This window comes from Agrilus planipennis, unplaced genomic scaffold (assembly GCF_000699045.2).
Source record: "Agrilus planipennis isolate EAB-ADULT unplaced genomic scaffold, Apla_2.0 scaffold132, whole genome shotgun sequence".
In the NCBI taxonomy this organism is placed as follows: Eukaryota; Metazoa; Arthropoda; class Insecta; order Coleoptera; family Buprestidae; genus Agrilus; species Agrilus planipennis.
The window spans coordinates 75674-88373 of NW_020442448.1; the positions used below are offsets into that span (position 1 = coordinate 75674).

Sequence of the window (12700 nt, forward strand, 5' to 3'; positions counted from 1 at the left end):
CCCTCATTAACCTGAGGTAGTTTAATGTGGGAAAAAATTGGAAATGAATTTTCACATTAATACAACAGATAGCGTTATGAACGCCATTTGCAGAATATTGTTATACAGTAGATGCATTAGTAGTTCGGTAGTTTAGACCATTGCTTAGCATTCGGGAGGACGCCGGTTCGATTCCGGGTCCGTCTGCTTTGGTCAAAGTTTTTCTGTGGTTTCCTTGGATCACTTAGGCAAATGCTGGGGCAGTAATATTCCACAGATAATCTTTCATTCTCTTCTGTCTTCATTTCGTCCGTCTCGTCTTTCTCACCCGAACCACCACCCACCCATTCCCACGATTCCTGAAAGCAGGNCTTTGGTTCTATAACCTCTCTTATAATATTTCCTTAACAAGAAACAAATAAAATAAAAAGTACTTAAATAGCAGTCTTGTCATGGTTTTCGGTAACTACACAAACCACTTAGGTAATTTGTTAATAGCTTAACAGCAGCAGTTCAAAAGACTTAACTTTGGTTCTATGAACTCTCTAATAATATCTACCTACTTAAGAGAATAGAATAAAATAAAAGGACTTATATATCAGTCTTGTGATGTTTTTTTGGTAACTACACTAATCTCACTTAGTATCTTTCAGGCAAATATTTCGCCATTTCGGCGACTTTGTAGGATCCTCTTTGGTTTATAGGAAGGGGAGGATTTATTTTTTCAATAATATCTTCGTTCTTATACCAAATAGTGTCAGGTTTTTCAGGCCACTTGAATGTATTTGGAGTAGAGAGTACCATGACACTAACCTCCTTATAGTCATGTTCACTTTTTTGAATAATTCCTGGAAAATATTCGCCCTCGTATTGCACAATGACAAACATTCCTATATCATACCGATTATCGGCTTCCCTTTGTTTATTTTGTTTTGAATCAGTTTTATCCTTTTTTCTTATAATTTTTCCTGCTATATCCGAAAGAACTTCATTGTCTTCGGAATCACTGGTATCGGAACAAACAACAGGTCTGCGTTTTTTTATAAATGTCTTTTGTTTTTCGATCTTCTTCTGTTCCTTTAATTTTCTCTTTTCAGCTCTCATTACTTTTTTGTTGTCTTTATCTTTTTTTTCTTTTTCTTTATTGTCCCAGTAACTGACCCACGACGGAGAAGATATCGCATCGGGATAAACGAATTTGTTTCTCTTTTTCTCATGTTTTATAGGTGACTCCGTTGGCCACACAACAGCTCCGGCAAATGCTGTACTTATTTTGACTGAAGAGACTTTCCGAATAATCTGGGAGTTTTCTGGTTTATTAGGCTCGAAGGGTTCTGGAGTGTTTCTATTCAAGATCTCATTTTCCGACAATCCATCGCCGATTTTAAAAATATCATTTTCTGGGTTATTTTGGATATCAACTACAGGATCATCTGGCTGGTTTTGCTCATCCTCCTGGTTTTCAATCAATTCATCGGCGGACTTTAGAAAATCGTCTTCTGGAATTGTTTCTTGCGCAGAATCCTTTAACTCTTGATTTTCTAGTAAGCCATCTCCAGCAGAATCTATGTTCTCCTCATTTTCTACATTTCCTTCGATATTGTCAGAACATTCCGACATAACTCGGTTTTTAAGTTTGCGCCATACATAAAACAATTCTTTTGCAGATTCTTCTCCGGTCCAATCTTCGTCTTTGTTTACTGCACGAAAAGCTTCTGCTCTTCCTCTTCGCATTAATGACTCTATGTAAAGAAAGTGTTCTGGCCCTATTTCGGTAGGCTTATCAGCAATGTCATGCCTTGTTTGGTCATTAATACAACGACTATAATCAATCGCATCTGCGTTAAATGGATAAAGACCACATTTGCGGAAACCATTGGCTATCGTTGATGGGGTAGCTGCTTTAAAGGCTTCTTCCAGTAATGGAGCAAAAACAGATCGCGTCAGTACTCTTGTGCCTGTTTTGAGTATGTAGTTTTGAACCACTAATTTCCATTTATTTTTTAATGGTCTGAAAACCGACACATCAGCGGGTTGTAAGATGTGTGTGGAATTGGGGTACAAAGCATATAGTATTATGCCATTTTCCATGCATAGCTTCGAAACTTCTCCACTAATATGGGATCGATGACCATCAACCAACAGCAAAACAGGGAATTTGGTACCATTATTTTGCAAAAAAGGCAGCAGGGTGTTTGCTATGTAACCGTAAAATACCTTGCACGTCATCCAACCATTTTTTGATTTACCGACTGACCATTCTTCATTTATATTTATGGCTATATCTCTAGGAATCCGTTCATACGGGTAAACTACAGCTGGCGGCAAAATTTTTCCAGACGCGGCGAATGTTCCTAATACGGTTATATTTTCTTTCGAGTTTTGGCATACCCCGTATAGATTTTTCATTCCTTTAGGTCCAAGTATGACACCGTTTGAAGGATTGGTTTGAAACCCCGCTTCGTCACAATTAATTATTCGGTCAGGATCATCCAATATATCTAACGCGTTTTCTGATTTTAAATAATCATATAGATTAGAGTGCCATGTTCTTATGTCTGCTTCTGTTACTCTGCTTCGAGCTAAGTCAATATTCTCGGCTAATATTGGGATGTCTTTTAAGGAAACTCTCGAACCATGTTCGTCCTGGCAAATTGTCTTTAAATACTGTAGGTCTGTTATCTTTCGAAACAATATCGTGAACTGTATGCATCAGGTTTTGTTTATTTATTGGGAAACCTTTTTTGGCCATAGCATTTATCCAACGACAAAGTAGTTCTTCTTCATGTGGTGTAAGAATAGATGGAGGCCCCATTTTTCTTACAATTGGACTTCTTAATTTAATTTTATTTATTAGCGTGGAATGCGGAATTCCATATTTTCTGGCAGTTTCCCTGATTTTGGCGCCCTCATTTATTTCCTGCACCGCATGCAGTAGACTTTCTTCGCTGTACTTAAAAAACTCTTTTTTTGGGGGCATTTTGCATATTTATCTGAAATAAAATTCGAACTGGTCAAACACTAAAGCAAGCAAAAACGTTTAAATGTTCAGTAGTTGACCACTGGTCAATTACTGATTACGGAACATTATATAAAGTTTTAAGTGAATACCTAGATAATACTTCAGGAATACACACTGTTTTGATAATAAATACAACTTTTGTTAAAATTTCAGTTGTTGACCAAATTGGTCAATTACTAAAATTTTTTATATTTCTTGTATGTATAATTGACCACTACATTTTTTCTAATAAAGAAGTGAAATATTTTAAATATTATTACGTCACAACAATCTATATTAATATCAAAGTGAGAAAAACACAAATTTTGAATAGAAAGTGCACAATAAACCAGGATTTAGTTGGATTTTAAAAACTTACCTCTAGCAGCCTTGCTTACTTCGCGAGCACAAAATGGCGACTAATTTTAAACCAATCTGAAAAATACGCAATAAAAGTCAAACTACACTAGCGACCTCTCTAAATTCTGATTGGTTGCTAGGCTGATTAGTTTTGACACATCAATTTGTAACCAATCAGAACATCTGCTCGTTTGAAAGCTTAATATCGGCGCTTAAATTAGACGGTTGAATGAATGAGAAAATTATGAACTTATATACTAATTACAGGTGTAATCATCAGTGGCGTGATCCATAGGTAGGGGCAAAGGTCACCGTATGTAACTATGTTTAATATTTGAGTTATCCGTAAAGCGTGAATAAGTAAATAAAATTACGACGTAGGTTTTTTGCATACTGTCTGAGAAATTGCATTGTTTTGGTGAAGATGTCACTTTTCTTTGTTTAAAATATTTTAAACCTCAAAACACCACAATAAAGTAAAGCATACACCAGTTGAACCATTATTATCAAACCCAGTATTGGATCCAACTTGGTGAATCATTAATAAACCTGGCCTTGGCACTTGAAGATTGACCGAACTTTGGACCAATACTGACAAACCAGTGATTGGCTGCCCCCGTATTGGACCAAACTTGCTGGAACGTTAATGTGCCTAGCCTTAACATTGGAAGATTGACTGACCTTGGGACCAAGACAATGCTTAGTTTCCCACTACTGGTCCAGGTTTGGGCTTGTCGTCAAGATTCCTACATGGGCGATTAAAATATATTTGAAATTAAAAAAATTGGTTGTTGATGGTGATTTTAATGTTGGCAGAGGCGGAGGTGTGATATCGTTTGACTAATGAGAGAGAGACAATATTTCTTTGGAGGGGCTGGATCATCTATTTGAACTCTGTCCCTATTATGATGATAGAAACATGGATATTGTTCCTGAAATTCATCTTCTTTTAAATATTCGGGCAGCTTATTCCACGCACGGTAACCACTCCAGTAACTAACGTGAACTAATAGATATTGTCTAGACAACATCCCATTAATTCGATGTTATATATCTTACCCTTTTGACCATTATTTATTAAAACATAGGAAGACATGGATAATTCCAACAACTGTCTGTTTTCTAAAGCCTCGTACGCACTTTACGATATTTCGTCGGTCCGATTTTATTGCTTTTGTCATGTCATGATGTAGCAGCTTTGCGCACAAATTAATTAATAAGGTAAACAACCTACATAATTATAAACTTATTATTAAGTTATTCCTGTTTAAAGACACTTATAAAAAGTACCCGATTAATTGTCATATGATGATGGCGGGGATGTTGGAGATAGTACTGGGGTCAATCTTGTGCTGGATTGATGCAGTCTCATAACGTGATTGCCATATATCTTGATAGGAATGATGTAAATGCTGTTGGGAATGTGTGTGAGGAATCATTTGTGAATATGGTGAGGATTGGTGTGGTTAAAGATACCCATTTGAAACTCTAGTCTCTGCTTCGGTAAAGTGACAGATGAGGCAAAAGGCTTTCCAGAAAGGTCATACGATGATTCCTTTTTTCTCCTGGTTTTCTTAGTTCGTTCAGTATTTGTTGTTCAACACTATCCAGTCTAGCCTTCTTACGTTTTGCAGAGGTGTTATTTTTAGTCCAGGATCCTTGGTACATTTTTACACTTGATTACTATCAAGCTAATTTTCCGTGAGTAGCTTCATTTTGATGAGACGCCCAACAACTTCTTGTAAGAAACTTCGATTGTGGTGGCTAACAGAGGTAGCAAGGTTTGATGATTCTCAAAAATTTATTACTAACTGGGGTTGTTTTTTTTTTAACCTCAAGATAATTATTTAATTATTCGAAAAAATATTCGTCCTACAAAATACCGATAACGAGGTCATCATAAATGATTACTAAGCAGCACATTTTTTCTTTAACTTGGTTAATATTTATGTAATTTAATAGTCACATTGTCCTACAAATTGCGTGGTACGATCTCCCGGTCCTACGCTCAGAAATTGTTAATACCACAAGACCATTTTTCTCATTACTAGCTGTAGGACAAAAATATTACATAACAAGTTAGTGTGTTCTCTGCCCAAATGAAACGTCCTACAAGAAAACAGGTATGTGTCACTAGTCCGACAAAAATAATAATTTTTTCGTTTGTCAATTTGTAACATCGCTGAGCTTGCATACGACCTAATTAGGTTATTTAGGCGCCCAACATATATGTATATATACATACAGGGTGTCCCAGTTATAATAATTAAAAAAAAAACATGGTTTCCTGATACAAAATACAACAAAAAATTGTTATAGAATTTTTCAATCGACTGACAATTGAGCTCGCAAATCGTCTTCGTAAATTTGAACGTACAATTTGTTTCATTACGGGCCTGGATCTAGGCTCAGCTGATCTAGTGTGGATGTAACAAGTACCTACCGGGAAGAAGCCCAATGCACTTCCATCTTGTAAAAAAAAGTGAAAATGAAAAAGAAAAGCGTACCTTTTATAAAAAATGTTGAAATTGCCCGCAATTCGCTTCAATGCAATACCAACCCAATTGCTGCGAATTTTGGCCCAGATACCGGGAGAATTTCGAATTATACGAAAGGCATTGGTAATGTTATTACGAAGTTCATCTACAGTGGTAATAGATGATGCATATACCAATGCCTTAACATGTCCCCACAAATAAAAGTCCATTGGTGTGAGATCGGGTGAACGGGGTGGCCATGCTACAGGACCAAATCGACCTATCCAACGTCTGGAAAACATTACGTTTAATTGCTATCGTACTTGATGCGTGCTGTGGGGGGTGCTCCATCTTGAAGAAACCACAAATTTGCCCGTACAGTTAATGGAATGTCCTCTAATAACTCCGGCAACACGTTCTCTAAAAAGTCGCCATACATGTGGCCTGTTAGCCTACCATTAATAAAGAAGGGACCCAGAAGCATATCTCCAACAATACCGGCCCACACGTTTAATGAAAACTGATGTTGGAAATGGGTTTCCCGAATGACATGTGGGTTTTCGTCTGCCCAAACATGCATATTGTGGAAATTAACGCTTCCACCACGCGTTAATGTCGCTTCGTCAGTAGCGCATACATAGTACGGAAAGTTTGATTCACGTACACATTGTCGCAAAAATCACCGACAGAAACGTCGACGTTGCTGATGGTCTCTTTCAAGCAATACCTGAACGGACTGACAATGGTACGGGTGAAGAAGTTGGTGACGTAATGTTCGGTGTACAGTAGTCCGAGATACGTGTTGTTGGAGTGCAATTAGACGAGTGCTACTCATGGGGTCATCATCAATAACTTCTAGGATCGCTTGTTCGTTATTATTGTTGTGTTGTCGTTCACGGCCTTCAGCCTTCGCGATAACTCTTGCGGTATCCCGTAAACGTTGCACTACACGCACTATTGTTTGCGGGTGTGGTTGACATCGATAAGGCCACCGTTGACGATATACTGGACATGCCGCGAGTGCATTTTCTTGCGCTGCACCATAACACAACACCATGTCTGTAAACTCCACAAATGTAAACGGTCTATGTTCAATTTCCATCGTACGTTTGGAAGTACACAATCCTTTAATTAATAATAACATTGCATTAATTCGTAACTTAATGACAATTGTACATTAAAAGGCTTTAACATACTGAATGCGAAAGAAACTTACCACCGACTGAGGGTTGAATAACAACCGTACTGGAATACACTATCACACTACTAATTGTCCTTATTGTCTCTTATAAAATACCCACTAAATAAATAAAGTAACAAACAAACGACTAAATTCCACAACAATCCAATGCAAACTGAACAACCTGTTACAAACTATGACATTATGTGTATTTATTTCAGTCGCCTCCAGGAGGGCAATTATACGAGGTTATACCAGTATTTAGCTTTTTACATTTAAGTAAAACAAAATAACCAACAGACTTCTTCTGGGCACATCCTTGTATTACTCCACGTGGGGTTAATGAGCCATGTCAGGGAAAACTAACGCCAGAATGAGAAATTTAACACGTGTAGTTGGTCAAAGTAGGTATACATCTTATCTCAACTGTTATCCATAACACATAGTTTTGTTTTCGTACTCTTGTACGTTATGTTACAAGCCTCTACCAAACGCTGGGTGGCCAGGGTTGTTTGTGAACCACTTCTAAGTATTCCGTAATCGTTATAATTTCTTTTCGGTTTAAAATAACATAATACTCGTCGTCATGGGCTACATTAGGTCCACTTCAGTTGTACGATCATGGGATTATGGGGGCCTACGCTCACACGTTCTTTACCATGCTTGTCAATCTACGCAATCAATCGTTTTTTGTTTTCCGACTTTTTGGTGAAAACTGATATTGATAGGTACATCTTGTCAACAGAAATAATTCATTTCCACCTACTTTTGTCAAGCACTTTATCAATGTCAAGGTCAATGCAAATTTGTTGATTAAAAATGATTTTTCGTTTACACATTGGGGCACAATTTTCGTTGTGATAGGCACGTACTTATTGTAACATATTCAGTCATGTAATGGATCTTAACGCGAGTGCATTTCCTTCGGCTGATCCGTAACTTAATACCAAACATAAACAATAACATTACACCAAAAAGCAGCTGATTCCGACCTACTGAAGGTGAATCTTTCTACGATCAGCTGGCAACCGTAATTAATTTGCGATTGTGCAGGGCCGGCATCAAAACTATTATAATTTTATGATTTTTTTTTGTTTCAAAAGTCAAAAGTGTTATAACATTTTATGTTCGAAATGTCCATAGGAACCTGTGGTATAAATATTAATTATTATAACTGGGACACCCTATATATAGCTACAAAGGTTTACTGAACCTCCGCTTCTTTAAGAGGCTACCAGACATCCACTTATATACTCGAAGTATAAATATCGTTACTGCTAAAGGTTTAATACGCTACCACTATCTTCATAGATTAACTAAGAGTCCGTTATATATTTTTAATTCTTGTTTGTATGTATATGAAAGTGAGCGTCCATTCTACAAACATAATGTAACTACTGAACCTCCAGACACAGTTGCCAGTTGTCGCGCTTTCGACACGTTTATAGCGTCATGTACTAAAATGACCTTATTATACCATTATACCACCAAGAAAGGAAAAGTTTCGCTTTAGTTTAAAGAATCTAATAATATTTTCTAAATTATTGATGATGTAATTAAGATAGAACACAAAAACTTAAATATGCGATAAAACCAAATAAGTTTCTTTCCGCAAAATTTTATGGAAACTTAAAGCTTATTTTGTTTTGTTTCATATTTAGGTTACGAATTGTTATTGTTGGTTCTGGTAAATAAAAAACAAGTATTTCAGTGATGTATATATATTAATAAAATATCTTGCTACTACATACTGTTCTTGTCACCCAGAAAAATACTCAACGCAAACTTTAAGTTTAAATATAAATAAATAGGAATTCAAATAAATTTAGACAAATAATGAACAGATTTTGAAAACTCTTATGAACCAAACTTTTATTTTGCATACAAGTTACACACGAAAACTTTAATAGTTTGCCAATTCCTATCTTTAAAAAGTAATGGGTACTTTTCAAATAATTTTACAATTTCATTTTTCTTAGGAGGAATTTTATGTGTTATATGTTTTTTGAAAAACTCTTTTGCGGCCTGTTTTTCTTCGCTAGACCATTTTTTAACACCCTTTTCTTTCTATTTCCAATAGTTCCTATCTTTAAAAAGTAATGGGTACTTTTCAAATAATTTTACAATTTCATTTTTCTTAGGAGGAATTTTATGTGTTATATGTTTTTTGAAAAACTCTTTTGCGGCCTGTTTTTCTTCGCTAGACCATTTTTTTAACACCCTTTTCTTTCTATTTCCAATAGTTCTCCTTTCTTTCTTGCTTTCACTCCTATCAGTGTTTTCAGTTTGACAATGGCTTTCTTCTTGCAGCTCTTCTACTTCGTCTTCTGAACTGCTATCAACAGCTTCCACTATATCTTCTTCAATGTCAATTTCATTAAGATTACGTCCTTTGTATTTATCAATACTGCTACTTTGAGCCAGATGTAAAATTTTAGAAACTTTTGCAGTTTGGTATACATTAGACGGTAATCAGTACCATTCTGTGTGCGTTTTCATTGTGCGCCCCATAAATGATGCCAATTGTTCTAAGTCTTCATTACCCATGATCTGCCATCAGAGTATGGCCTTCTGCTTGAGGACGTGAGCGTATCAAAGTGCCAGTTTTTGTATTGATATGACAACGTTTGGCATGTCTTTTTAAGTGTTTTTCTTGCGTAATATCCCTTACAATATGTACAAGGAAGAAATTCACATGCTGTTTTCTTATTTTCACAATCGCTGTCTGTGTCTTTTAAAAATTCCTCCCTGTGTTTTTCCTTCTTTTCTTGTACTGGTATTGGTTCACCTGAACAAAAGTCTCCTTCTTTGCGGATCTTGTCTGTTATTTTTTTTCATTCGGGATTACCTTTTTCTAGTGACATAAACTTCTATACCTCAAACTCATCGCAGTGTTGTCGTTCTAAGTGTCTTGCGAAATTATACACTGGTATATCACAATAAGAACAATTGTGTTTTCTTTTTATTTTCCTATTTGTACTTAGTTTTGGCCTATATAAAACTCCACCGATATCGGATGAAGCCTTACTTGTACTTGGATAAGAGTAATTCTGCTCCCCACTAACGATATTTTATTCAAAATTGTTTATTAATTCCTGAGGTGAATAGGTGTCAGAAGGATCAACGATAGTTATATTTTGATTATTATAATTATCTTTGTTAAAAGACACAGGCTGAAGGTAGTGAAAATCCACAATTTCGTCATCTTCTTCAGTATCTGTTGGGGGAACAAAATCGGAGTCTGAATCTCCATCGTTATAAATAATGGACTCTTCATCCGAAGGATCTAAAATAAAACTAAAGAATATAAAAACAGAAAAACAATTGATAGCCGGAGATTTTTACTGAACTCTATTTTCTCTTTGTAACAAAGACATTCAAAAATAATGTTTATAATGAATACTCCAATTGGAGTTTTCGTTTTTGGTAAATTTTTAACATAAATTAATTTTGGTTAAGTGAAGTTTTTGGTTTGATTTTGCTTTGATTGTTATTAGTTGTCACTTGTCCGAGAACAACTTTTATGCTTAGCTATTTTAAACGGTAAGTTTAACACAATCTGCATAAATTAGTTTCGACAGAATGCTAACCAAGTATAATTTATGGGGTAATAATTTATTGGGTATTTTAAGTAAAAATTCAAAATTTTTGAAAGTAAACAATAGGAAGAATCGATAAGGATCGAAAGAAGAGAAAAAAGGAATCGAATGAAAAAATAAATCATGGTATAGGTGCCATTTGAAAAAACGAACCTATGCGTGCTTGAAGTTTTTAAACCTAAATATGTTTTTTCTGAACGCCCTGTATAAATTGTTAAGTACAATTTTGTCAAGGCGTTAGCTTTGATATTCAACTATTATTGGTAAAAATGTCAACACTGAATCATATTTTGTTAAAGTTATGATTTTTCATAATTTGGGTTGCTGTAGCGCCTTTTTTTCTATAAATTAAATTATCTCAGAAACTGCTCATCGTATGTATAGAAATTGATTAACAAAGTTACTTTAAAATTTTGCGTAAAAAACAAAGTTGATATCAACTTCCCGTATTAGCGGAAGTGGAGAACTGTTGAAAATGTTTTAGTTATCCCCCCTCTAATCTGTATCTGTAAAAAATTGGTTTTCTAATATATAATAAGAATTATTGTGGAAAATTATTTTTTAAATTCAGACTGGTTCAGGACTAACCAATACGTATAAAATGTTTAATGTAAATTTTAAAATTTGGAAATTCTGTATCATTTATTAATGGTATGGCATACACTGTGTCCTAATTTTGGCATTCAAACTATCATTTATGAGGAAATCGAAATAACCAAAATTTTACTGTTGCAAGAATAAAATGGTATCCCAATTTTCATAAATTTTCTTTTAATTATTTATCATTATTATATGATCAATTTATAGTATAACTTACCCTTCTCATTAAGTAATTCTTTGCAGCTGTTAACAATTCGATGTNATAGTATAACTTACCCTTCTCAATAAAGTAATTCTTTGCAGCTGTTACCAATCGATGTGTACGTGCGTGGAAAGGTGTCATCGCACTTGAAATTATAAAATTTCGGAGATCACGTCCACCGACTCAAATAAAATATTTATGTGTCAGAACTCGTTTCTTCTAATTAAATGCGTGGTTGTCAAACGTTTGGACGCCCAGTGAACTTTTAATGTTATCGGATGCGCAGTAAACAACTTAAAGTATAGATGCAGTGTACGTGATGCGTATATGTGAGCAGAGCTTGTGGCGGAAAACGCTTGAACCAAATTTTATACGGAAGTCGTAAATCAGGTAACTTGGCGTCCTGGTCAATTTGCCGCCAAAAGGTATACAACCATCCTTATAGTTATTTAACGGTTTTTTGGGATGGGGTTACTGAGCCTCCGGATATCGGACGCTCAGTGACACCGGAGGCTCGGTGAACCGTAATTTTTACGTGGCTGGAGTCCCGCTCATACCGCACACACATATATANAAAAATTGAACGTTTATTATTTTACGATGCACAAAATGTACAAAGTCTAGTCTAAAGCTAGAGTGACTTAACAACGACGGTTTACAACATTTTATAATCTCGGTTTTACATAGTCAGCAAAATGCTACTTTTATGTTTAGTTATATGGCTTATCCTAACATCTAACACCTCCCATGCTAAGTTGAAAAACTAAATTTTAATAGTTTGGTTTTTCAATAATATGACGAATAAAATTGAATGATTAAAATTTACTATTCTAATTAATATTGGGAATAGCTGGTGATTTAAATTTTCTTGTGGTAGGTCTTAATTCCATAGATGGTTTTTGGGCAGGCATCTCTGATGATGATTGTTCCATTCTTTCTTCGGTGGATAATTGTTGTCGTACCACAGTTTCTAAAGGTGGTTGATGATTCAATCTTCGGCAACTAACAGGTCAATTGAAAAGTCCCCGGCCTAAAATAGTAAAATATATTTTATTTGCAAAATTCGTTTTTTTTATTCAACATAATTCCATTTAAGGGTGATACATTGATTATAGCGATCCTCCAACTTTTCGATACCATTTTTGTAGTACGATTTGTCCTTTGCTTCAAAATAGGCCTCAGTTTCGGCGATCACCTCTTCATTCGACGAAAATTTTTTCCCAACGAGCATTCTTTTGAGATCTGAGAACAGGAAGTAGTCGCTGGGGGCCAGATCTGGAGAATACGGTGGATGCGGAAGCA

The 12700-nt window shown here is 35.4% G+C and overlaps 1 protein-coding gene across 1 annotated transcript; it reads right to left on the reverse strand.

Moving 5' to 3' along the window:
• Positions 1–8869: 8869 nt before the first annotated feature.
• Positions 8870–9630, reverse strand: LOC108737343. Its single transcript, XM_025980479.1, is given in 2 exon segments — positions 8870–9055; positions 9089–9630. Coding segments are annotated over 2 exon segments (642 nt in total). The 5' UTR covers positions 9545–9630.
• Between the last annotated feature and the right edge of the window lie 3070 nt (positions 9631–12700).